The following is a 26,221-nucleotide window of genomic DNA, read 5'->3' as shown; positions in this document are numbered from 1 at the left end:
GGTGAGAAGACCTGCCTAAGCAAGGCCCTGGCAGGCATCAAATGACCTGGCGGGTATCAGAGGGCCTGGCTGCCAGGCTGGGCTGGAGGGTGCACTAAGGGGGCTCCCAGCCAGCCCAGGCCCCTTGGGAGGGTCCCCACTATCTCTTGCTGCCACCATGCTCCCTGCCTCACCTCCCAACAGATCCTGCTTCCTTTGTACCTGGAAACCAGGGTTGACTTCTCAGGGAAGAAGCCAGGTGTGGCAGCCAGCCAGAGAACAGCTGCTTCGAACCTGGGCACAGATAGGGCCACTTTCTCAGTCCACTTCCTTCCATCCTTCTGAAACCCCTGAAGATAGCCCTAAAAGCCCAGCTTAGAGCAGATGCATGGGCACACGCCTACACACACTCAAGTCAGTTTCCCGAGATGAGCGAGTGCCTCCTGATACCCTCAGGCTGTCCTCTGCTTGTGCACAGCACAGATACCACCTGGCCACCCATGGGTGCTGACCCTCTAGTGATTAACGACCACCGCCATGTGGATAATAGCTCAACCTAAGCTACCTCCCTGCAGTATCTCCTTTATTCCCCTCAACAACCTCAGGAAATATGCTCCATTCATTCCTGTCATTACAAAGAGGGTGACTGAGACTCAGAAAGGTTTAGTAACTTTCCTCAGGTCACACAGCTAGGAAGCAGCAAGCCAGGACCTGACTTCGAGTCTTTCTGACTGAATACCCCTAATTACCTCTGTTCCCAGAGGACCCTCAGCTGTACACATTGACACCCAGGTACATGCAGGCTGGCATCTCTCCTCATGGTGTGCACATACAAGACACCTGCTCAGAGATGTGTCCACTCTCAAGTATCTGTGTAAAGTACCAATATTCAGGGACATACATTCTGAAGGAATCACCTTATCCTTGTGCATGCAACAGACCTGTACCTTATCCGCTGACAGTGGCTAAGAGCCTGGGTTCTGCAGCTGGACTCCCTGGTTGTGAAGCCTAGAGTCCTCATCTGCAAAGTGGGATGGATGATGACAAGAAGATTTATTTCTCAAGATCCTCAAAGTGTGAACAAAGTCATATATGTAGAGCAAGTGCCTAACACAGACTGCCCTGCCCAGTATTCAGCTGTCAATATGTGTGATACACACATGTGCACACACGGCCTTGGTGCTATGTGCATATCATGTCCAAGCACACAGGGCCTTTCTCCTTGGCTCCAAAGGCCTCCTGATCCCAATATCTGGGTCTCTTCTCCACTGGAGGCATCCTCTCCTCTTCTTCATTCTTGGGGAAGCTTTCCATGTAAGTCCTGCTCCTTTCCTTCCCCAGGAGCCAGGGATCCGGGATGGAGGATGGGTCTGCACTCACAGGCAGCTGGAAGCTCCCGGGGGCGGAGCAGGCCTGGCCCCTACTCTTACCTCTGCCACACAGGCCTCAGCACATAAGGAGAGCTGGGCAAAATTTGCTGTGGAGCCGAATGTATGGCATAGGGGCCCGCTGGCCCAGGGATGTGCCCAGGGTTGTCACTGAGTTCTTCCCATCTCAACATCTCTGCTGCACCAGAAGCTTCTACGGTGGCTGGACCACATTAACTGCTGACCAGGAGCTCCTCACCCTAAGATATTTAATAGCAACTTAGGATCCTATTAGAATCCTATTCTCCCGCTGTGCCATCGAGACTTGGAGCTGAGTCTTTTTTTTTTTTTTTTTTTTGAGACAGAATCTTGCTCCATTGCCCAGACTGGAGTGCTGTGGCACGATCTCGGCTCACTGAAATCTCCACCTCCCGGGTTCAAGCGATTCTCATGCCTCAGCCTCCCAAGTAGCTGGGATTACAGGCATCTGCCACCACACCTGGCTAATTTTTTTGTATTTTTAGTAGAGACACGGTTTTACCATGTTGGCCAGGCTGGTCTTGAACTCCTGACCTCAAGTGATCTGCTTGCCTTGGCCTTCTGAAGTGCTACAGGGATTACAGGCGTGAGCCACCACACCCAGCATTTTTTTTTGTTTTTGTTTTTATTTTTGTTTTTCAGACAGAGTCTCACTCTGTCACCCAGGTTGGAATGCAATGGCATGGTCTTGGCTCACTGCAACCTCTGGCTCCCGGGCTCAAGTGATTCTCATGCCTCAGCCTCCCCAGTAGCTGGGATTACAGGCATGCGCCACTACACCTGGCTAATTTTTGTATTTTTAGTAGAGACAGGGTTTCACTATGTTGGCCAGGCTGGTCTCAAATTCCTGGCCTCAAGCAATCTGTCTGCCTGGATCCCAAAGTGCTGGGATTACAGGCTTGAGCCACTGCACCTGGCCGGGGCTGAGACTTTTATCCTCACCAGCCTGGGCTTGCCATGCCAGCTCTAGCATGTGCAGAGTGCGGCTGTGTGGTTTCAGGTCTCAGGTCCTTCCTGTGTCAGGCTCTGTTTTTGTTTTTGTTTTTGTTTTTTGGCTGGAGGGAGGTTTGTTCTTTTTGTTTCTGAGACAGAGTCTCGCTCTGTCGCCAGGCTGGAGTGTAGTGGCATGATCTCAGCTTACTGCAACCTCTACCTCCAGGTTCAAGCGATTCTCCTGCCTCAGCCTCTCAAGTTACTGGGACTACAGGCGCACACCACCATGCCCAGCTAATTTTTGTATTTTTAGTAGAGACGGAGTTTCACCATGTTGGCCGGGCTGGTCTTGATCTCTTTACCTTGTGATCTGGCCACCTTGGCCTCCCAAAGTGTTGGGATTACAGGTGTGAGCCACCGCACGGTGGCCCAGGCTTTGTTGATGCCAGGGGAGATGACAGCTGCAGAGAAGAGCCTGCCACCAAGTTGGCTATGGGCACTCCACTGAGCAAAGATAGACAGGCTCAAATACCACCTAGGTGGGCACAGGTTAACATGAGCAGAGGCACCCGCCCCGACTCTATGCAGACCTCCAGGAACCCTGGCGTGAGTCACACTGTTGGGCCTCTTGGAAAGACTCCCTGCGCTGACCCCACCCATGGCTGCTGACAGGCCTCTGCCAGATGCCAGCAGCTCAGACGTCAATTGTGGCAACCAGGCCTCCTGACCAAAGTCACTGGTGCGCCACTGAGGAGCAAGCAAAACCTGAACCCCTGGATGTGGCCCAGCTCCCCAGAAGGGCTCAGGCATCAGCTAGTGAGCCCCGTGGGGCTTCCAGGCTCCCCTCCGATGCATGCAGAGGCACCGTTTTCTTTCCCACAGGATCTGAGAATGCAGTGGTGGAGAGGAAGTGTGCTGGGGGGTGTGGACAAGAGTATGTGGTTGTTTTTTTTTTTAGGTGGGGTCTCGCTCTGTCACCTAGGCTGGAGTGCAGTGGTGTGATCACAGCTCACTGCAGCCTCAACCTCCTGTGCCCAAACCATCCTCTCACCTCTCACCTCATAAGTAGCAAGGACCACAGACACATACCACCACCTAGGGTGGTTAGTGCAGGAAGTGTCAGGATGAGACATGGGAACCAGAACCATGCGCTATCAACATATTTTTTTAAGAGATGGGATCTTGCTATGCTTCCCAGGCTGGTCTGGAACTCCTGGGCTCAAGCAGTCCTCCCACCTTGGCCTCCCAAAGTGCTGGGATTACAGGCATGAGCCACCCCCACCTGACCGCTGCTGACATTAGAACCTGCACCTGCGAAGGCATGTGAGAGCCTCAGCTTTCAAGAGCCTCCTGTAAGTGACTCCAAGTTGGGAATTGTGGTGACAGCTCTTTGGGATTCTTGGGGGTTACATCCTGGTGAGCAGAAATGTGGGGAGTGACCACATGCCCAGAATGGCTTGGTGGGCTCCGTCCTTCCCTCCTGAGGTCTGTGGCAGCAGGTGCCTGGTTGACTTTTGTTCCTCAGATTTGGCTCGCGATGGGGGACTTTCAATCATGATGCTTAGTGATTGTTAGGGGTGGCATCAGCGAGGACTGTCTCTGTTCAAATGATTGAAACCCAGCTCCAGACACAGTAGTCCCCCCAACCATCTGCAGTTTTGCTTTCTATGGTTTCAGCTACCTGAGGTTAACCATGGTCCGAAAATATTACAGTATTTTGAGAGAAAAAAACCACATCATATAACTTTTATTACAGCATATTGTTATAATTGTTCTATTTTATTAATTATTGTTAATCTCCTGTGCTTAACTTGTAAATTTCTATTTATTATTAAATTTATAAATTATTTATTTATTTAGAGGCAGTCTTGCCCTGTCACCGAGGCTCCAGTGCAGTGGCATGATCATAGCTCACTGCAGCCTTAAGCTCCTGGGCTCGAGTGATCCTCCCACCTCAGCCTCCCAAGTAGGTAGGACTACGGGTGTGTGCTACTACACCCGGCTAATTTTAAAATTTTTTGTAGAGATAGGGTCTCACTTTGCTGCCTAGGCTGGTCTTGAACTCCTGGCCTTAAATTTATAAGTTAAACTTCTTCATAGACATGTATGTATAGGAAAAAAAATGTAGTATATATAAGGGCTTGGTACTATCTGCAGTTTCAGGCATCCACTGGGGGTCTCGGAATGTATCCCATATGGATAAGGGGGATTACTGTAAGGTAAACAGTGCAGGAAGTTCGTTAACTCATTGCAGCTAGGAAGTCTAATGGGATGGCTTAGCTTTAGCACATCTGGAACCAGGAGCTCAAATGATGGAAATCAGGACTGAGTCACTTTCCATCTCTTTTTTATCTTTTTCCTTTTTTTTTTAAAGAGAAGGGGGTAGGGGTCTTGCTATGTTGTCCAGGCTGAACTGGCCTCAAGTGACCCACCTTAGCCTCCCAAGCAGCTGACATTACAGGCACAAGCCAGCGCTTCTGGCTCTCTATCTCTTGACTCTGCTGCTGCTTTATTGACTTAATTCTCAGGCCTTCTCACCCCCTATGCCCCCTGCAATTCCGGAGTTTTGTGGGACTCAGGTTTTAGATCATCAAAGCACCCACGTTTGCTCCTAAAAAAGCCCCTGAGCGGCTTTGCTTGGAACCATCAACAGTGTCCAGAGAGATGACAGACTAATCAGGAGATGAGTGGCCAGATGTGCCCACATCTGTGGTAAAGGAGGCAGGGTCACATGACATGCAGCCCAGGGAGACGGGAAAGCCCTGCTCTGTGACCTCCAGCCAGCATCTGTGGGAGAACAGCTGGGACTGGTGCTTCCTGGCAGAGGCTGCTGGGGTTCCTGAGAGTACTCCCCCAGAGGCTCAAGAAGGGGGAAAAACATCCCAGGCAGAGCCCCTTGCAAAGTCCATGCCCTCTGGCTGCTTTGGGGCCTCCATCAGCCACAGCTTCTGAGCAACCAAACCATGGTGGCCTGGGCATCAGGGAGGATGGTGGTGCTGCTCCAGGCAGCCTTCTCAGTGCCCCATGCTGGGTTCAGAATGTGCAAGTGGCTGTGGGCAAGACGGGGGTGACCCCCAGCCACCTTCAGGCAAAAGGCAGGGGACTTGACATGCAAGCCTCTGTAATATTTTCCCAACCTGAATCGCGCAGAGGGAATGAAGGCAGGTATCCATTCCAGGCCCAGGGCAATGAGGCAGCTGAAATGCTCCCTGCATCCATTGCTGCTCCTCCCCTCCTCTCCCCAGGGGGACAGGCCTAGGCCCTTTGCCTCTGCTGGATGTCTCTGTAAAGTGTAGACAGGGAAAGCTTGTTGGGCATTCTCATGGAGACAGAGCCCTGGGACTCCTTGACTAGCTAGTGAAGGTTGGGCTTTTCCTGGGTCAAGGAAAGTAGACAGTGAAACCCCTTCCACCATGTCAACGAATGGGTCCTACTGGCTTTCCTCCCAGTAGCCGAATGTGGAAGGAATGGCACCTCTTGTTTATCCAAATGTCAGAACAGCCAAGGAGCAAGTAGAGGTCAGGTGGGGGCTCCCTAGGTGCCAAAGTCCACCTCCTCCAGCCTGACCTTGGCCCCAGTGTGGGCATCCATTGCCCACTGTAGCTAGCTCTCAAGGGTACTGCATGCCCCAAGCATGGTCTGGACCCTTCCTGAGTTCCCATAATTACAAGCCACCTGGAAGCAGTCTCATCACCCAGAAGTTGAGTGAGTACAGATATCTGGTGCTCTAATAACCACCTCCAGCCCCAGAGGCCAGGGAAATGACGATAAATTTTAGTGGTGTGTCCAGAAGTCTCTGACCTGCCAGTGGCTGTTGCCCTGTCCCCAACCAGTGGGTTCCAGCACCTGCCTGTCACCACGAGCTGCTCAGTGACTTCAGCTGTTCACTCCTAAGAGGTACCTACCTTTTTCTGTGAGCCAGAGAACTATCCAGCCTGCTGATGATGCCCGCCTGCCCTCTTCCAGCCTCCGACCAATGTCCCCAGTGTAGGAGGTCTCAGGGGTAGAGAGTTTACCTGAGAATTGGTGTGGGCTTCTCACCCTGGAGATTGCCTTCCTATCCTGGTCCCGTTCAGGCAGCAGAGTGTAGGGGTTAGAGGCCAGCCTGCTTAGGCTCCAGTCAAGGCTCTGCAGCCCCTCAGTGCCACAGTGTCTCATTCACCTATGTACATGTTTATGAAATAAACATGGCAGTAAGTGGCCCAGGCACGGACAGTCTGAGAAGTGGGCAATCTGGGAGACACAGGGTTTGGAGCAAGAGCAGGAGGTAGAGGAATTGGACCGGTGGCATTGCTTCACCTGCAGTGGGGGCATATCCCCAGTTCTTCCTGACTCTGATGGCTTGTGACTCACTGGCCCAGGCTTCCTTTTTTCAGGTGTGTATGGGTTGTGTCATAAGAGAAGGTTGTGGTCTCCAAGGTTGGCAGAGCCTAGGGGAGGGAGATGGGCACAGGGCGCAAGAGGGCCTGACCGGGGGTTCTCTGGAAGTGATCCTGTTACCTCTCTTCTCTCACCCCAGGCAGAGAGGGACAGAGTCTGTGGGCTGTCCAGGCAGCCCGCAGGGCCCTGGATCATGGTGCTTGAGCCAGTAGCTCAGAGGTAACCCCTCTCCAGATAGGAGGACACCGAGACCAGAAAAGGGCAGTGACCCAACTGAGGCCCCTGAGCCACACAGGCCTGGACCTCAACAGTCCAGACTCCTGGTCCAGGGCATTTCATGGGCTTTGCAGAGCTGCAAGCAGAAGGTTGTGGAACTCCCCAGAAAGGGTAGGAGACAGGGCATTCAGGACTAGACTGCTGGCTGTTTGCAATCCCAGACCTGTCATATGGGGCGGTGGGGACCTAGTTGAAGACCTAGGAGATAAGCTGGGGTTCTAAGTCCTTGAGGTCTTCCCACGACTGTGCAGTGGTACCTGGTGGTTTTCCCCTCCTCTCCATTGTTTTCACAGCAGCCATCACGGAGCCTTCTCTGCCTCCCAGTGCTGAGCCCACCTGGGGGTACCTGAGGGCCTCCTCCCACCAACATACCTTCTAGATCCTTGGGCGGCCACTTGCTGCAGTGGGTGGTGACAGGGCCTCAAGTGCTGCCCAGGGAGAAGCCTTGAGTTCTCCAGACAGGAAATGGAGAACTGGGCCATGAGCAGAAAAGAGAATCAGTACCAAATTACTGTTGGGGGCAAAGAAGTGTCAGGGAAGAAGGGATGAGGAGGAAGACAGGACCGTGTGAAGAGGACCTTCTTGGAAGGAACCAAAGGCAGTTAGTGGAGTCCCAAGACCCGGGTGCTCAGAGGACTTTGTATGAATGAACAAATAAGATGAATGAGGCTTTATCACTTGGCCAAGATCATCAAGCATCATGTGAGGATGCAGTGCCCACTTACTGCGAGTGCAACGTGAACACACTTAAAGGACAGCTGTGAGTGGCACCAATGCGAAGGTACCACTGACCCGTGATGGGGAAAAGGCAACCATTGACTGTTAGAGACTGTCTGTGAGGCACTTAGTTTGAAAGCTGAGAAGGCAGCCAAGCTCCAGGCAAACCAGTCATCCTAATGGGTTTGAAAGACCATAAATGGTCTCTCTGTATGGCCAGAGCTCCCCTGGCCTTTCCTGCGAGATTAATTTTCACACACTGGACATATCACTATATCTATTTCATTTTCCATCAGACATTTGTTAGCGTGGCTCACAGTTTATTGGTCCCACTTCTCAGGGAGTGTGCTGGTCGTTTCTGCCTTAGAACAGACGCAGGCTCCTCAAGGCTGGAGCTGGGCCAGGCATTTGCTGGGTACCCAGGCTGTCTGGCTCCGTGCTCCGCTTCTTGTGCCTCTCCTTCCCTCCTCGTCCTAGCCCCCGAGCCGCCCCTGCCACCCTGCAGTCTCTCACAGTCCTGTTCTCTCTCGTCCTCCCTGCAGGCTGGTGGTTCGTGAGCACTTCTGAGGAGCAGGGCTGGGTCCCTGCCACCTACCTGGAGGCCCAGAATGGTACTCGGGATGACTCCGACATCAACACCTCTAAGACTGGAGAAGGTGAGGGCTTGCAGGTCCAAGGGGCAGGGAGCAATGCGGCCTCTGGAGGCAGCTCTCTCACTCTTCCCCTAGAACCAACAGAACCCCTAAAGTGAGCTGAGCCATATCCTAGCCTTCACCCTTGGGATCCCATCTCAGTAAGGCTGGCCCAAAAGCTCACCTCCCACCCCAGTCCGACCCCTGCTGCTCTGTCTCAGGGGCTCAGGAACTGAGGGATGGCTCAGACCCCTACACAGTCAGCCTCTCTGATTAGCTTTGGCTTCATGAGGTTTGTTTTCCCACCCACCCCCCTTTCTCTTATTTTTTTTTATTTTTGTATTTTTTTCTAGAGACAGGCTTTCACCATGTTGGCCAGGCTGGTCTCAAACTCCTGGGCTCAAGCGATCCACATGCCTTGGCCTCCCAAAGTGCTGGAATTACAGGTGTGGGCCACCGCACCCAGCCTTTCCTTTTTTTTTTTTTTTTTTAATTCCAAACACTTAAAAACTACTCAGTGAGGTTTTTCAGGGTCTTTCTCCTTGCATTTCAAAGAGTCTGCCCCTGCCCTCTAAGCCAGCACTGGCCTGGGCCTATCTGTGGCTTCTGTACTCCCTAGAGCAGGCTGCCTGAGCTCAGTCCATTTGCGCCACCCCCAGTTCTTGGCTGCCTGCTCCTAATGGCTTCCAAGCCTCCCACGGCCTGGCTGCGGGAATTCTTTCCCTAACGGTTGGTGGGGATGGTCCAGATGGATGTGTCTGAAAGCCAGAGGGATCGAGGCCGCCACCCGGTGCTCAGGCCACCTCCAGGCCTGCTTTCTGCTGCCAGGCCAAAGTAAGCAGCCACCAAGCGCCAGTTCCTTATTCATCCTTCCCCTAAATGTCAGTTACTCGGCGGGCGGTTGGGGCCTCACCCTTCCTCCTGTGTCGAGGCTTTATTTCAGCCCCTTGTCCAGAGCCTCGGCCCCTGCCATGTGCTTCCACTGTGTGACAGGTTTCCGGGGACAAGGCCCCATTGGGAAGGGCCCGCATGTTCAGGCTGGGCTGCTCCCTGAGCCCTGGGGCTGAGCCTGCACCTGTCTCCCCTCTGGTTCCATTGCACCTCTGCAGCAGGGGACAGTCTTGGCCCCTGAGCTAGGTCTGGTCTCATATGCCTGCAGTCCCCAGCCTTGCCTCCTACCTAGTTCCACATTCTTTTTGTTGTTGTTGTTGAGACAGAGTCTTGCTCTGTCTCCTAGGCTGAAGTGCAGTGGCACAATGTCAGCTCACTGCGACCTCTGCCACCTGGGCTCAAGCAATTCTCATGTCTCAGCCTCCCGAGTAGCTGGGATTACAGGCACCTACCACCACGCCTGGCTAATTTTTGTTTTTAGTAGAGACGGGGTCTCGCCATGTTGGTCAGGCTGGTCTTGAACTCCTGGCCCCAAGCAATCCGCCCACCTCAGCCTCCCAAAGTGCTGGGATTACAGGCATGAGCCACAGTGCCCAGCCCCTAGTTCCACATTCTATAGGGCATGCCAGCGCCTCTCAAAAACAGCAGGAGCTCACAAAGTACCAGATGCTAGACCAGGTCCTGAAATGCCCTTGCCCCCACCCTGGGAAGACCCTGTGGCTATGGCCATCCCCATCCTTCCAGCTGTGGCAACTGAGGCTTGAAGATGTTTATCAGGTTTGGACCCTAGTCCACCTCCTTTGTCCCGTGGTCCTCACTGCTGTGCCACACACCTCTCTGTGAAGCATTTTGCTTGTAAGCAGTACAGGCAGCTCTAGGGCAGTGCGTGTATGAATCAGAGCCCCAGTTGAAAAGGCTGCACCAGGAAGGTCAGAGCGGAGCTGTTGGGTCGATTATGGAGGACCTAGGCACTGAGTGGGGAGAAGGCCAGGGCAGGAAAGCTCCCGAGAGGTGTGGAGCACAGATGCCAGCCTGGTTGGAACAGAAGGCAGGTGCTTTGCGCGCAGAACAAGTAGTAGTGGGTTGGGCAGGATTTTGACCTTGATGGAGGAAGAATCAGGCAGCCAGTGCAGGTTCTGCGTTCAGAGGCGTGTGTGTGTGTGTGTGTGTGTGTGTGTGTGTGTGTGTGTGTGTGTGTGTGTGTGTGTGTGTGTGTGTGTGTGTGTGTGTGTGTGTGCCCAGGTGTGTGTGTGTGTGTGTGTGTGTGTGTGTGTGTGTGTGTGTGTGTGTGTGTGTGCCCAGGGTGATTCTCCTAAAATAGGTTCCTCTGCACACCTCTGACAGGGCCTGTGTGCCAGTACTCCTGGCAACTTCTGGATAGCCGTGGATTCCACCATCACATCTTGGGCATTTCCCACCCAGATCTACAGAAGGGCTCAGGGATGGGTCCCCTGGGCCTAAGGCCCCAGCTGCTGTGGTGTGTCCGCTAGTCTCTCTGCACCTGCAGCCACATGGCCAAGAGATTGGCCGACACTAGTTCCCTCTCCAGCCATCTCTACCCCAGCACTATGGCCATCCCATCATAGGTGCCCTGAGCCCTGTAGACAGAAATTGGAAGCCTGCATCCTATCAAAGCTTTCCTAATAGCTTATCTTCATTACTTTGGGAAGAAAAGATGATTGGCTGTTCTGGTGTGTCCTTATCATGAGACACTCTGGTGTATGTTCATGCTGCTCTTGAACCCAGGTGTGCTGTGGGAGTTCAGTATGGTAGTAAGAGTGGGAGTTGAGACTTTCTTGTCCACTGACAGAGGTGCGGGTCCAAGCCTGACATTCGCAGGGTGCTTCAGTGAACCAGGAGAGGTGTGTTACCTCTGTCAAGCCCTCGGGTTCATTTGTGATAGAGCCAAGACCAGAACCCAAGTCTCTGCCTTTGCTCCTGTGTCCCACATCTACCAGCATGGACCTGCTTCCTCCAGAGTGGGCGCATATTGGGACATGCGGAACAGACCACGGTCTTCTGTGCTGCTGTACCAAAGGCGTGTACCCCGCTAGTGAGCAGATCCCCCAGCACCCAGACCCTGTCCCCTCCCCACATCCCCTTCTTCCCAGGGCTTGGCAGCCCAAGGGGCAGCAGAGTTAGGGGAAGAGCAATAGCTCGGGGTGCAGAGTCTATGCTGAGTCTAGGCTTTGGAGCCAGACTGCCTGGATTCACATGCTGCCTGACACAGAGTGTTCCTTAAAGCCCTGTGCCTCTGTCTCCCCATTTGTAAGATGCCAACCACATAGGGCTTTTGTGAGGCCCAAGTGAGATGATCTTTGTACATGGTTTAAACTGGGCCTCACACACAGAGTAAATGCCGACATCAACACCTTACTGTGAAAGCTGCCTCTGGTCTGGCTGTGAGCTGAACCCCTTCATCTCTGCAGAGAAGCCCTACACACCTCCCCCACCTCTCCCCGCCCCACCAGGAGGCCTTGCACAGGACCTGATTCATGTTTCCCAGAGCCCATTCAGCCCCTTGTCTAGGCTCATGCCAGGGCAGGTGGTGTCACTCTAAGACAGATGAGGAAAGAGAAGCTTAGAGATGGATGGCCGGCCTCCTAGAGTGACACAGGTTGCTGGCAGTGGGGCCTGGACTGGAGTCCACACCTCCTAGCCTTCTGTCCAGCCCTCCTCCTTATAAGAAGCAGGTCAGACAGGTCCCTCTCCTTCCAGGAAAGCAAATGCTTTCCCAGGACCTCAGTGGTCTGGAATGGTTTTATTTTCACTCCAGCCACTGACCCCCCTCCCACCCCCAGACCCGGGCAGCCTGGCACCTTCTTTCTGTGGTGGCAGGAGGTGAGGCCAGCTGGCACCCTGGAGCCCTGGTCCAGTATCCATTCCATCTGGGAGTCTCACAGGAAGACAGAGGCATCTGGAGCTGGGGTCTGAGCAGAGGGTGCAGGGGGCTCAGAGCCAAGCAGCAGCCACCAGAGGAGCAGTGCAGGATGCTGCTCAAGGCACAGGGTCAGGAGCAGTGAGAAGCTGGGGAGGGGGCCCCTGTCATCAGATGTCCTGATGGGTGGCCTGAGAGGAGGAGCAGAGCCAGGGCCTCTGGCACCCACCCTTGTGTCATTCCGTTCAGCAGGTGCTTCCTGGGACCCAGCTGTGTGCCCGGCCCTGTGCTAGGCCCTGGGAATGCAGAGACACAGGGAAAGGTTCCCAGAATGGCAAGAGCTCTCAGCCCCGCAAGGAAGGGAACCAAGTCTCTCTTGGGCACACTGATTCTTCCAAGCGTGGTGCCTGTCCAAGGTAGCACGTTCACAGTCAGTACTCAGTGAGCGAGTGGACATAAGCTCAGATGTTGCAGGACCCCACACCCTCCTGGGAATCAGCACCGCCCAGCAGTGAGGGACACTGATCTCACCATCCCTGGAGGCTGTAGCTGAGGGGCTGTCTTGCACTGGGCTGGAGCTAGGGACCCTCTTTTCTCTAAGGTGCTGGGATTCTAAAGGCTTTAGCCCACTCCTAGGCTCAGGGGCACACACTGTGGAGTTTGGTTGAATTTTTCCCTGTGTGCCAACGATGACCTGTCACATATGCCCCATCCAACAGGGGCGTGCCCTTTGGTTCAGTCCAGGTGATGGTGACCTGGAAGTGTGGGCCTCCCCTCCCTGTGCCCCTTCCTCCCACCCGCATCCCATCTCATCCTCATCTCCATTCTCTCCACCGGTTGCTGTTGGCCGCATGCTCCATCGCCATCTCCCACACCAGTGTCCAAGAGACGCAAGGCCCATCTGCGGCGCCTGGATCGCCGGTGGACCCTGGGCGGGATGGTCAACAGGCAGCACAGCCGAGGTGACTGCGGGAGCTGGCTTCTCCTCCCTCGCAGCGACCGCCTGTCTCTCGCTAACACTGCTCTTTCTTTCCGGGCTCTGCTCTCTGCCCTGTGGCCTCCTCGTTCACCCAGATTCACGGGCCAGGCTTTTTTCTCACCTACTGCAGCTGGTGTGGGGTGGGCCTGCTTGGGAATCGGGGGTGGCTCTGGCTTTGTCAGCCTCCTGGGTATGAGGGTCATGGAACACAGTTGTGGGTTCCCTGAAAAGGTGCAGGGGCTCGAGGAGGGGACAAGGGGGTCTCGGGTCTTTAAGAAAGGCCACATTGGCCCTGGAAGCTGCGGATTAAAGGAGCTAAGCGTGTCTAGCCTCTGCTTGGGCCATCCCACTCCCCCATCCTTCATGGCCCCTGTCCTCTGAGAAAAGGCTCCCTCGGCCAAAGTTGTTCTATCAGTTTCTTGGGAACAAAGCAGAAAGAAGGACTGGCTCACATTCACGCTCCTCCTGCCAGCTCCACAGAAACAAGAAAGGGAGCAAAGCCAGACCCAGCCTGGCACCAGGGTGCAGCCCAACAGGCTCTGCTGAGGGTCAGGTCCAGCCAGGAGCAGTAACTGCTGGGGCTTCAGGAGGGGCCTGATCCAGGGGAGTCCAGGGAGCCCCCCAGGCCCGGCACATGGGCTGATCAGATGTTTGTGGGTTTAGAGCTTTCTCGCCTAGGATCTTTCTAGCATCCAGGAACTTGGGAGGTAAGGGAGTGGAACAAAGCCCCAGGGCTGGGCTGCTGAACAAACCCCTAAACATCTGCAGACCCCCTGGGTCAGGGCTTGGCCAGCCCCGCATGGAGCAGGGTGTGTGTGCTTCTCACAGTGACGGCACAGAGAGGGGTATATCATAAACACTGGCCTTTCTAGAAGCGGGGACACCCAGTGCCCCCCCCCCTCACAGCTTGGTTCTAAATGACCGTAAGAGCATGTTTTGGTGTCTGCCCCAGGTCCAAGGCAGCAGGAAGCCTGGATACAGGTGGCTACAGCCTATGGCTGGCTCAGCATCAGGCACAGAGAGCTGGCCATGAGGAGTGCAGCTTGTCCTGAGGGCAGGGCCTGGGCTGGACCCTGTGGGCTGACACAGGGCTGGGGGCCAAGTTGTAGAAATAGAACAGGTCGGACACAGAGCAATGGCCACCCTAAAGCTGGGACGCAGCTCAAGCCTAGGCGGCAAAGGAGAGTGGGACGTAGGTCTGGAAATGCGCGGCAGGGATGAAGGTTTGGCTCCAAACACCCTTGCACACTGAGCCCCAAACACGACCATCTCCACAACCCCACAGACGTTCAGCCCTCATGGCCACAGATAGGACGGTGTGCCCTGTCACATCCAGCTTCCCTGACGCCCACATATCCACAGTCCCAGGCACACAGCCACTCACAATACACATACACAATTCCAGTTATGCAGCCACGCATACACCATGCCATGTGTCTTCTGTTTATACCATCACAAATGCATCATACACAGTCACAAAATCATCACACACACACACATACGCAACATACACACATACGCCACCCATTCCTCCGCAGCAACACTCACAAGGGCACATACAGTTTCATACACACAACGCCTTGCACCACATATATGCCAGTCACAGACATACAGTGATATGTGGAGACACAAATATGCAATGAAATGTCTAATTCTTGGTCACCCATACCTAAGCAAATATAAGCCCCCAGCTCTTGCTCTCTCTCTTTCTCTCTCTTAAATGAGAGACCTAAACAACATAATTTCCCAGCCTCAGCCTGATGGGCTAAGTTAAACCAGGCAGCCAAGAAAAACTTGCAGAGAGTTGGCTTGGTGACGCTTGCTGCAAACAGCAGAGCTGGTGGGGGAGGCGGGCTGCAGGTTGTGGAGGAGCTAGACAAGAGAAAAGCGGAGCTTCCCCATGGCCGCCACTCCCCGTTCCCTCAGCCAGCCAGGCCCTTGGAACCAAAAGGCCTCTCAGTGGGGTTGGGTAAGTCGTGGGGGCAGGAAGGGAGTGGGGAGACTGCTGACAGAGGGGAAAGTGTTGGGGAAGAGGAGGCTTCTGTGGTTTGGAAACTACAGGGCATCCAGCCCCTGCCTCCAAAACCAAAGCAGGCCTGTCCCCCTCACCCACCCGGCTGACCGCCTGGCCAGCCCTCCCCAGGGCAGGCTGCCACCGTCTCCTGGTGGCGTGGTCAGTGCTTACGGCCCCAGTGCTTCCCAGAAGCCCTGAGGATCCCACTGGAGCTCACAGCCTCCCTTCCCTCAACCCCATTTCCAACGGGACATCTCTTCCCAAGACCCTGACCACCCTGAATCACGCAGCTGCCCTCTGAGGCCATGTCCGTCCGTCTGGGCCTTCTCTTATCTGGCGCCCCCAGATGGGGTTTGTGGCCCAGGCAAGTCTCTCTTCCTTGGGATACCTGTGAGTTGGAAGGCCTGAGACCCACAAGGCCTGTGTCCACATGGAAAGTCCATGCCTCTGCCATCTGAGCCAACTGGGTGGAAACCCAGGAGCTGGGAAGACCTGGTCTGCCTGCCTAGCCCTGCCAGGGAGGAGGGCTCTGTGTTCTCATCCCTGCAACCTGTGCAGTGACCGGGGCAGGATGAGCCTCCCATCCAGGAGCTCTCACCAGCAGCACATGAACTCCTGGACATCTGTGGTTGCTGCAGCCCCAGGGCCCCCAAGAACCTTTTGCAGGAGCAGCTCAACTTTACCGGCCAGAACTGATATCCCTGGTTCTGCTCCCACCCCCAAGAGGTCAGGAGAAAGCCTGAGCTTACATGGCCCACCGGATTCTGTCTTCCACGCACCCCGGGAGGCTGCGAAGGCTGGGGCTGGGCCCTAGTGGCCCAGGAGGCTGAGCCCACATGATGGTCTAGACCTTGTTCTCTGCCATGAAGCAGGGCAGGGCTCCTCTGATCTTCCCACGAGAAGGGCTGTCATTTTTCCCTGCAAATGCAACCTTGCCTAGGAAAACCTTAATGATGGCTTCCTGCTCGAACCACAGACTTTTAAAAATAGCCCAGCTGAACAAAGGCAAAATGTGGAGCCCAGGCCTCGCCTCATCCTAACCTCAGAATCCTGGATTCCCGGAGCCTGGTGCTGCCCCTCTGGCCGCCGCTGGGCCGGGATTTGCCATGCCTCACTGGAAAATGGAGCAGAACCAGGAGCAGGCAGGAGAGCAGAGAGGGTTGGACTGTGGAGCCCTGAACTTCTCAAAGGGCCGAGTCAGAATCTGGCTGGGCAGGGTTCTCAGGCCGCCTTGGCAGCAGTCCGAAGCATGGCTGGGCTGGAATCTGAAAGCCTCCAGGAGTAAGGCCCTCCCTGAGTCGATGCTGACCAAGTTTTGCAGCAGAGAAGGGCATGCTGAAAAATCCTGCAGGCTCCCATGGGTCATCACCCTCCTTCTGCTTTTGGGCAGCCATTTGAATTTGGCTAGTAGCCCATCAGTTCTGTCCTCACAGCCCGCCAGGGCAGCCACAACCACCCCCAAAGGGAGCTGCTATCTTGGCTCAGCACAGGGCTGCAGACAGGGCCCCGATAATTCAGGAGAGAGTGGACAGATGGCCCTCCCACAGCTGGGGGTTGGGGTGGCAGCTGCCTCCCACCCCCACGGCCACCAGTCTTAGGCAGGCTGCCCGTCAGCATCCAGCCAAGGAGCCCAGGGGGTGGCTGTCACAGCTGGGAGCCAGGAGGGGCGGGTGTCCCAGAGACCAGAGGCCAGCAGTCTGCTCCAGCATCCCGCTGTTTCGAGCTCACAGCGCTTCCCATCAGTACCCTTGCTCAGCCCTGCCTGGTCGTGATGCAGTCAACAGTCTCTCGCTGTCTGCCAGGCACTGTCTCAGCCCCTGGGGAGCACCCACGCCAGAGAGGACAACACTGGCTCAGGGTGACCCTTTGGAAGGGCATGGCCAGATTGCCACTTCCTCCTCCTTTCTCAGCTCCTGTTGCCCCAGAGGGTGAGGTGGGGAGTGTTCCACTCTGAGCAGCCCTCTATGGAGTGTCTCAGCCAGGAGGCAGGGACTCTTTAGCCAGCCAGCTAGGAGCAGAGCCAGGGAGTACTCAGCTCTGGGGTCTACCTATCAGGGGCTTCCTGGGACAGGGAGAGCTGAACCCCAGCAGGCATGGAAGAAACACCCTCCTGGAAGCCTGATCAAGGACCCAAGCGGGAGGCACCCAGGCCTCCTGCCAGGAGAGAGGCTGAGAGAAACCAGGGGAGGCACCGTGGTGCCCCACTTTCCCCACACCTGCCCTCCCAAGCCTTCCTGAGAGTCTGCAAGGCACTTCTTTCCCAGCACCTCGGGAGGACCTTGGGCAAGACCCTGAAGTGACATCCTTGAAAATAGAGCAGGCTGCCCTCCAGAGGGGCTGGGCCTTGGCTGCGTGGTTGGCACAGCATGTTCTACAGAAGCCGCTTGGGCGCACTGGCCCAATAAGGGCCCCAGGGTGCTGCCTGATTGTGCTGTGCTTGGTGTTTCCAAGCTCATTTGGCCATTGAACCCTTGTCTTAACAAAACACATATAACTGCTCCCATGAGACCTGGGTTCCATGGACTCCTCTTGGGAGATTACATGACCAGGTGTTAATGGATGAACTGGGTGCTCAGGGAAGGCTTCACCAAGGAGGTGTCCCTAGAACCTCTGAAGGTCAGACAGAGGAAGGATGCAAGAGGCTGAGCTGGGGGCAGGGATTTGAGAGCTCATCTGGGACACAGATGGAAACAGGGCACATTTCGAGGAGAGGCGGTATGCCATGGGGCCTCAAGGCATGCAAGGACACCTCATGAGGGGCCGGCTTCTCCTAATCCTGCCCTCGGCCCAGCAAGCTTCTGAGCCCTGTGGACTCCAAGGTCTCGGCAGCCTGGCTGCCATTATCAGGCTGGGAGAGCCGACTCCCTGCTCCCAGGGCCTTGCCTGACAACCTGGGTCCTGGCTGGCTTTGGCACACACTGGGAGCAGCAGTGACCCCGGCTCCCATGATCTCCCTGCTGCCACCTCTGGGGCCTGGTCCTTCCCTCCCCGGGAGAAGCCACAGCCGACCCGGTGCACCTTCTTGGCAAGCAGCTGAGCAAAAGCCAGGCCACGGCAGGAGGAGGGGACAGGAAGCAGGACCTGCACCCTGACCTCAAATAACCTTGCTTTCTTGCTCCCACCCCCAGAGGAGAAGTATGTCACTGTTCAGCCTTACACCAGCCAAAGCAAGGACGAGATTGGCTTTGAGAAGGGCGTCACAGTGGAGGTGATCCGGAAGAATCTGGAAGGCTGGTGGTATATCAGGTAGGGAACCCTTACATGTATGAACGAGATGCCTCTCACCCACCTGGGCCCTGGGCAGAGTGCAAAGTGGCCGTGGCCACCTGATGGCAGGTAGATACTGACAGCTTTGTGCCCACGGCACAGGGCTGGGCTGCTGCACCTCTGCACAGCTGAATAGCTCAACCAGAGAGTGCTCATCTTGCAAATTTTCTCCCGGGACGCATAAAGCAGAGCTTGAGCCACAGCCAGCGGGGCACAGAGGCCCCGGCTCAGCTTGCAGGCTGTGGTGCAATCCCTTCCCACGTATCTGCCAAGAGAGTTCAGCACATCTGAATTTGGTTTTGTGTGTCCGGCCTTGGCTGCCTGGTGTGCTCCACAGCTAGGGCTGCCTGGAGCACTGGCGTCCGCAGGCCTTGCTGAGGTCCCAGCAGGCAACCTCTGCTGCCCAGGCTCGGTACTCAGGGAGGTGGGCTGGGGGCGGGGGCGGGCTCAGATGCAGGCCTCTTGCAGCCATGTCCCTGGTGGATGGGGACTGGCTGTCCAATCTGCAGGGCTGGCTGCAAGGGCTGGAGCAGAAGTCAGGCCTTGTCTCAGGCCATCGGAGGCTTCTTCCTTCTCTTGCCCCTCCCTCTCCCAGGCCTAATCACAGTTCCCAGCCTAGAATCCTATTGAATGGTTTGGGTAGGGAAGTGGGGTCTTTCCTGACCTTCTGGAAGCAAACAGTCCCGTGGGTTTCACTCACCATTACCTGGCCAAGACCTACCCTTCCAGGACCCCTGCTCTCAAGAAATGCTCCAGGAGACTTGATCTCAGTAAGTGCTTTTGGTGTCGTTGGAACTGGCTCAGCTGTGATGACTTTGCCCACCTTCTCTCTTCTCTGCCAGTTACCCAGCTGACAGGGATAGTCCTATATCCTTGGGCTCTGGTGACCCCAGACCCACTGTGGGCAGGACATGCATTCTAGGTGGTCTCCCACAGAGGGGACAGGATTGTGCAGTGGCACCAATGTGCCCCAGGCGATGTGAGTACTCATGGGACAGTTGCTCAGAACATGGTACAACATGATGGCATTAAAGGCTAGTCCATGCTGAGGTCACTGGCCATATGGAGATTGCACCTTAGTCTGGCCTGATGGAACATGGCTCCATGGCATGCACCGCAGCCCCCACCCCTACCCTGCCCCCCACCCAGAGCCCTGCTGCATATCAGTCAGGAGGGCTGAGATGTCCCTTTCTGTCCCTTTGGGTGGGATGGGACTGTGCATCTGCATTTGTGTTGTCCAAAGGCACTGCCCCTAGACTTTTATGTTCTCTGAGCAATGGAAACTAGAGCCAACCCAATAATCCACCAGCCATGAGCTGGACATGGGAAAGCCAGGAAACATTCTGGCAGGCTGGTGGCCTAGCTCACTTGCCTGGCGCTTATCTACAAGGCTGCTTTATTATTATTTTTTAGTTTTCTAAAATGACCAACAAAGTCACTCTGAGCTGCTTCTAGTCCGCTGCTGTCCCCATGGCCTAGTCTTACAGCCAGCAGGAGCTTAGACTGAGAAAACCCAGCTGAAAAGATTCCACCTTAAAAAGGCTGCCACACACCCCCTTAAATATGCCATTTCCCAACATTCCAGGCTCTACGTTGATCCTCATTTCCTGTCTTTCTTCTCCTCCCTCAACCCCTACACACACACACACACCCCCCCCACACACACACACCCCCACACACACACACCCTTGCACTCTCTCCATCACGCCCTTTCCAGCTTGCTTCCCGCTGGAGTCATTTCATTCTCCAGAGCTGGAAAGCAGATGTGAGTAGAGCTGGACCCAGACACACACAGGCACTCCTGATTCCCTTGCGTTTCTCCTCCTGGAATCTAATTTTACCCATGTAGTGCTGAAGGAACACAAATAGGAGCACTCGGGGCCCTAAGCAGGCCTGACCATCACCTCCATGAGCCCCCTCTCCCCATAGCTCTACAGTGTCCATGTAGACAAACTATCAGTGAGGGCCAGTGGGCTCATCTTTGTCTTTTCTCTGAGATGCAAGAGCACCAGGCTGTGGGCCAGATGCTGCTAAGCGCTCACTGTGTGACCCCCTTGCTTTTCTGAGCCGTAGTTGTTGGCTCACATAAGATTAGGTATTTTTACTCGTTGCTCCCATCCACCCTTAAAATTCTGTGCTTCTGTTTGCACCCATTGCATCAGGGATCCAAGACAGGCCCCTGACTCCCACCCACGTGTTAACTCACCTCTGCCTCCCAATCCCTGGGGAGGCAAGCTTGGCTCAGCCTGCCTGCACGTTTCTGTGACACGAACGTAAGAAGCCACCTCCTACCTGAGCTTTCTTGCAAAGCTCAGACATGTTGATAGGAACTTCAGCTTTCATATTCCTTTTCTCCCACCTAATGAGCGCCCAAGAACAAGGTCAGATCAGGAAGACGAGGGGCGGGTGTTCAGACATCTGGTGTGCAGGAGCCATTCCAAAGAGCCAGATGTGTCCAGGGAGCAGATGGGGACATTGCAACCCAGACTTGGGGGCACTGGCCAGCGACTACTGGACCAGGAAGTGAAGTCCCCATGGGTTTGGGTGAAAACTCAACACCACGAGGAAAAAAGGAAAAGCTTGTTTTCAGAAGTCATCGAATCACCACAAATTAAGTCAGCCCTATCATTTGCCTTTTGCCTTTGTTTATGAGCTTTTGGTTTTGTTTCCTTTTGTTTTGTTTTTGTTTTGCTTTGGTTTTAGTTTTATCTAGTCATGTGCTTTTGTCTTTTCACTTATGGTTTCTGCTTTTGGAGCCCCACTTAAGATTTTCTCAACCCCCAACATTATGTCAATCTTCTATTTTTTAATTCTGCTATATGTTATAAAGCCAGTGTCTGTCTGCCTTGTTTTTCCTAACTGGGTCATCAGTTTTCCCCAAATCACTTATTACATTTTTGGAGATAGGGTCTCACTCTGTCTTCCAGAGTGGAGTGCAGTGGCATGATCATAGCTCACTGTAGCTTCAAACTCCTAGGCTCAAGCAATCCTCCCACCTTAGCCTCCTGAGTACCTGGGACTACAGGTATGCACCATCACACCCAGCTAATTTAAAAAAAAAATTTTTTTTGGTAGAGATGAGGTCTTGCTATGTAGCCCAGGCTGGCCTTAAGCGATCCTCCTGCCTCAGCTTCCCAAAGTGCTGTAATTACAGGTGTGAGCTACCTCGCCCAGCCCCAAATCACTTATTGAATAATGCATCCTTGTTCCACTACAGTAAATTTAGCCTGGTTTGTGAACTTGGTCTGTGACAGTCTATAGAGGATCTACCTACTCTCCCTGCAGTGGCACCACAGCTCTCCCATTCAGTCATCTGGCATGGAGGAGCCATTCCAGCTAAGATGTTGGAGACAGCTTAGTTGATCTCAATGTGCCTGTCCTTCCGGGTACATTTTCAGTAGCGACTCTATCCCTGCATCTTGCAAAAGAGACACAAACTGAGCTCTAGGGAAGGGACTTGTGCAAGGTACCACAGACTAGAACTCAGACTGCCTGACTCTCACCTTCTGGAGTCAATTCCCTCTCTAATAATACCTCCCCTTCCTACAGGCCATTTACCTCTACATACCACATCCACACCTTCTCATTTCTTATCTCTCTAATTATCCTCAACTGAGTGGGAAGTAGCAGGCCATTATGAAGTCCTCCTTTGGGTAACCCAAAAGTTGATAAATCTGATCCCAAGCTCCCACGTTTGCCTGACTTTGCAGAGCATGAGAGCCCACCCCAAGAGGGATCAGGCAAAGAAAAAGGAGCATGGTGGGAGGGCAGTGGGAATTGGTGTTCTGGGTGTCTTTTCCACCTACCCTTGGTGCCATTTCTCTCCAGAGTAGTGGGATTGTCAAGCCTTGCAGAACATGGTAGGGAAGGCTCCACTGGGCAAGGCCAGATGGATCCTAGGGCCTGGGAGTGGGGTGTGAGGTCAGAGTGCTCTAACGATAGCACATCCCTCTCCTCCCCACAGATACCTGGGCAAAGAGGGCTGGGCGCCAGCATCCTACCTGAAGAAGGCCAAGGATGACCTGCCAACCCGGAAGAAGAACCTGGCCGGCCCAGTGGAGATCATCGGGAACATCATGGAGATCAGCAACCTGCTGAACAAGAAGGCATCTGGGGACAAGGAAACTCCACCAGCCGAAGGCGAGGGCCATGAGGCCCCCATTGCCAAGAAGGAGATCAGCCTGCCCATCCTCTGCAATGCCTCCAATGGCAGCGCTGTGGGCGTTCCTGACAGGACTGTCTCCAGGCTGGCCCAGGGCTCTCCAGCTGTGGCCAGGATTGCCCCTCAGCGGGCCCAGATCAGTAAGAGCCTTGCTGACCTCTAGGTCCTCACTGCAAAGCTCCTTAGAGAATGGGCATGGGTGCCGTGAAAGCCAGGGGGGTGCACAGGACCCCCATGGTGTTTTCCTCCTGGGCTACAGACTGGCCTTTGACCCTCACTCTGTCAACTTGTGTCATGCTCATCACAGGAGTGGAGAAGGCAGAGGAGTATGATGACGCAACTGCTCCCAGCTGCTCCACGGAAGCTAGATCACATGAGGATGTGGGTGGTAGCGTTCCCTCCTTCTCTAGTGGAGAGCCAGCAATGGTCACTCTGCAGATACACGCGTTCCAAGAGCAAGAAATGTTTTCTTTTCCTTATGGTAAAGGCTTTATAAATCAAGATAGATGATGTGTAGCTGACTTTTTTAAAAAATCAAAAAAACACATTTCCCTGGGCTGTTGAATATGGGTGCTATATGCAGGGCTGCCCTATGGAGTGACAGTCTATAGAGAAATGTCTTTCTGGGCCTTAGCAGCTCCTTCCCTATGACTTTCCACCGATTACTGGAAACCTGAGAGACTTGGGAGCTAAGGCTTTACCACTCTACACAGGCAGTTCCAACAGGGCGTTCTTCAAGAATCACTTTCATTTCTACAGGAGACTCTGGGCCGTCTGGCACCCTCCATCTCTGGCCCAATAATGCCTTTTGTTGAGGCTTAAAACTTCTGTGTTATAGGAACCTAGCTTTTGTTTGTGTCCAGCCATTCTTAAAATCTGGAGGAAAGCTGTTTCTTTAGTTTAGCTCCACTGGGTTAAGTTAGCTCTTGTGCCTGAAATCTTTTAGGGAACCAGCTGGGAAACAGTTATTGGGCAGCTCCTCTTGCCTGGCATTATGCTAGCTTCTACGGATTTAATAGTAAGCAAAAAATAGACATGGTCTCTGCTCCCAACTTTGAAAATCTGATAAATCTATACACCCGTTACCCTGAAAAATGCCCACATAGCTGCACGTTTTGAAAAGTGCACATAATTTTAGAGGGTTCACAGATCCCCTGGAAGCACAGCCAAGGTAAAGGTCTATAGTTTCCCCTTGAAAAAGCCCAACCACAGTGCCCATAGTGACTTAGAGTGTCAAGTCCTTCAAAAACGCTGAGCAAAAGCATGAACTTGAAGGATCAGGCGTTAGTTTCACCTAGGGAAGGCAGGTATGGGCACTGTTGCCCATCGTCTGACTAGGATTTCTGAAGCCATGTCTCTTCCTGTAGGCTCCCCGAACCTACGGACAAGACCTCCACCACGCAGAGAATCCAGCCTGGTATGTGTACTGAATTTCTTCTCCCCTTTCCTTTCTTTTCTGTGGATGCACTATAGCCACCCGATCAATTGGCTATCTTGGCGGCAGAGGCTCTTGATCCAGGGGTTTTCCAGAGCCCTGCTGGGGCTTCTAGTTTTGTGGGGCTAGGGGCAAGGAGGGAAGCCTGCAGATCCCAGCCTTCCTGGGGGCCTGGCTGGACAGTTTATAATCGGAAACACACTGCACTCCAAAGCTAAATAAATCCATCCCAGCCACTGCATTGGCAGACATAAACATTTAGACTGCCCGGCAAAAGTGTCCAGCCAGGGCATTGCAAGGGGCTGGAAATGGGGCTGCTGTCCATGCTAGCCTGGAAGCCTTTCAGCTTTCCCTCGTCAGGAATGCCCAGTGGAGGTGGTGGATGGCAGAGTCTGGGAGGGCAGAGGGCAGATCAGTGAACATCTTCCAGGGAGGAATGTGAGTTGCAAGGACTGGCTCATGCCCCAGCTTCAAGAGGTTAACACTGCCAGGGTCCCTGGCTCATGTGGGTGGGGTTTCCTGATGTCCAGACCCTGGGGCAGGTAGATACGCATCAGGGGCCAGGGCTTGGGGTGCCTGCGATGCTGGTGGCAGGCTGAGAGCCCTGGAACAAAGAACTGTTTAGTAGGCGCAGTGGGATGTAGTGGAAAGAGTGGGTCTTCAAGTGCCAGGCATGGATTCGGATTTCACTTCTGACACTTAGAGGCGGAGAGACTGTAGGTAAGCCAGTTGCCCACTACAAGCTTCAGTGCCCTTATTTATCAGACGGGACAGTACTAGCCATCTCTTAGGGCTGTTGTAAGGATGAAATGAGATGATGTACGTGGGGGGCTAGCAAACGGGTTTCCATTTCCTATGTCAGCTCTTGCCTGCTTGGTAGTACTACCTGGTGCACTGGGTTAAGGAGGATTCTGAAGTCACATCTGGGCTTAGCAACAAGAGTTACTGTGGTCAGTGACATCAGCCCTGGCTAGGGGAGATGGCACCAGTCTATGGAAGAGTAGGCCCTCCATAAAAATATGGTTTTTAAAGATTTCATCCCTGGAGATGAGACCTTCCTTGCCTTGGCCATGGACCCCAATGGAGTTTCTCTTTTTCCTCCTGAGTTTTACACACCCAAACACTGAATTCTCCCTCTCAACCATCTCTCCTAGCCATGGCTAATTATTTTCAGGCAGACTTGATTTTGGCAAGAATGGGGTAATTCCTTCCACACTTACCAAATGCGGGGATTTCTGAGGCAGGGCTGCTGTTTCCAGTTAGGCCCAGCTGCATCCCACCTGGCCAGAGATGTGGCCTGGGCTGAGCCTGGGCTGTGTCTGCTCACATGCACGGCTGCACAGCCAGGCCCTGGGGCCAGGAAAGGTGGCAGATTCTCACTCAATCCCTCAAAACCAGCTTCCTCCCACCCCTCACTCACTCTCCCCCAGCTCAGTTTCAACTGGTGGGGTTAGGACACGCAGAGCCTTGAAGGATGAGGAAGTCTGGAAAGAAGAGAAGTTCAGAAGGAGTGTGAGCTCTGGCTTCTATTTATTGAGCTCTCCCTATGCCCCTCGCTGGGCCCAAAGTGATGTATGTTATCTCAGGGATCCTCTTCAGGATGCTGGTATTAGTTCCATTTTACAGATGAGAGAACTGAAGTTCAGAGAGGTCAAGGGCCTCACAGCTGATAAATTGCTGTGATTGGAGTCCAGCCCCAAGGTTGAGGTCTTTCCAGGTCTTTCTGCTACACCAAACTTCTTCCCGTCTCCTCATCCCTCCCACCTTTTTTTCCCAATTGCTTTATTTGAACCCCTTTGCATGAGGGAGGACATAAATAGCAGAGTACAAAGTCCATTTTAGCTGAGTAGAGACAAGATTATTGAAGCAAAAATGTACAATCCACAAGGGCAGGGGATTGTCCATTAGCTCCTAGTGGGCGCTCGGTGCCTTAGACCGGTGTCTGGCACACAATAGACACACAACAAACAGTTGTTAAATGAATGGGTGAGGCTCACAAACCATGGGCCAAAGCCAGCTTCTAAATGTCCTTGAATGTCATGCTTAGATGCTGCTGTGCCAGTGTCTGAAAAGCATTGAGGATCTCCAATGAGTTCTACCCTGCCCACAGAATATTGCGAGTTTATTTAGTGCTTGCCTGCCTATCTGGCCTTGTCATGATGACCAGCCAAAGACTTTGCTCACTCAACCGCACTGCCTTCTTACATACCCACCCCAGACTACAGACCACTGTGCTCCATTGCCTTGCCTGTGCTGTCAGAGGTCCCACCTG

At 54.0% G+C, this 26,221-nt stretch overlaps 1 protein-coding gene across 5 annotated transcripts in view; it reads left to right on the top strand.

Moving 5' to 3' along the window:
- The window catches only part of SH3PXD2A (SH3 and PX domains 2A), a 258,939-nt gene that overhangs the window by 219,681 nt on the left and 13,037 nt on the right, over positions 1-26,221 (top strand). For 3 of the 5 annotated variants that reach the window (XM_054436528.2, XM_054436529.2, XM_063670228.1), the window contains 5 exons: positions 8,234-8,347; positions 12,971-13,054; positions 18,214-18,331; positions 22,317-22,654; positions 23,882-23,931. In XM_054436528.2, the coding sequence (XP_054292503.1) occupies positions 8,234-8,347; positions 12,971-13,054; positions 18,214-18,331; positions 22,317-22,654; positions 23,882-23,931 (704 nt within the window). The remainder of the gene's footprint in view (positions 1-8,233; positions 8,348-12,970; positions 13,055-18,213; positions 18,332-22,316; positions 22,655-23,881; positions 23,932-26,221) is intronic. The other 2 variants (XM_054436530.2, XM_054436531.2) reach the window with 1 other exon arrangement.

The sequence above is a fragment of the Pongo pygmaeus genome, chromosome 8 (genome assembly GCF_028885625.2).
Source record: "Pongo pygmaeus isolate AG05252 chromosome 8, NHGRI_mPonPyg2-v2.0_pri, whole genome shotgun sequence".
In the NCBI taxonomy this organism is placed as follows: domain Eukaryota; kingdom Metazoa; phylum Chordata; class Mammalia; order Primates; family Hominidae; genus Pongo; species Pongo pygmaeus.
This window is presented reverse-complemented; position numbering and strand designations above follow the sequence as displayed.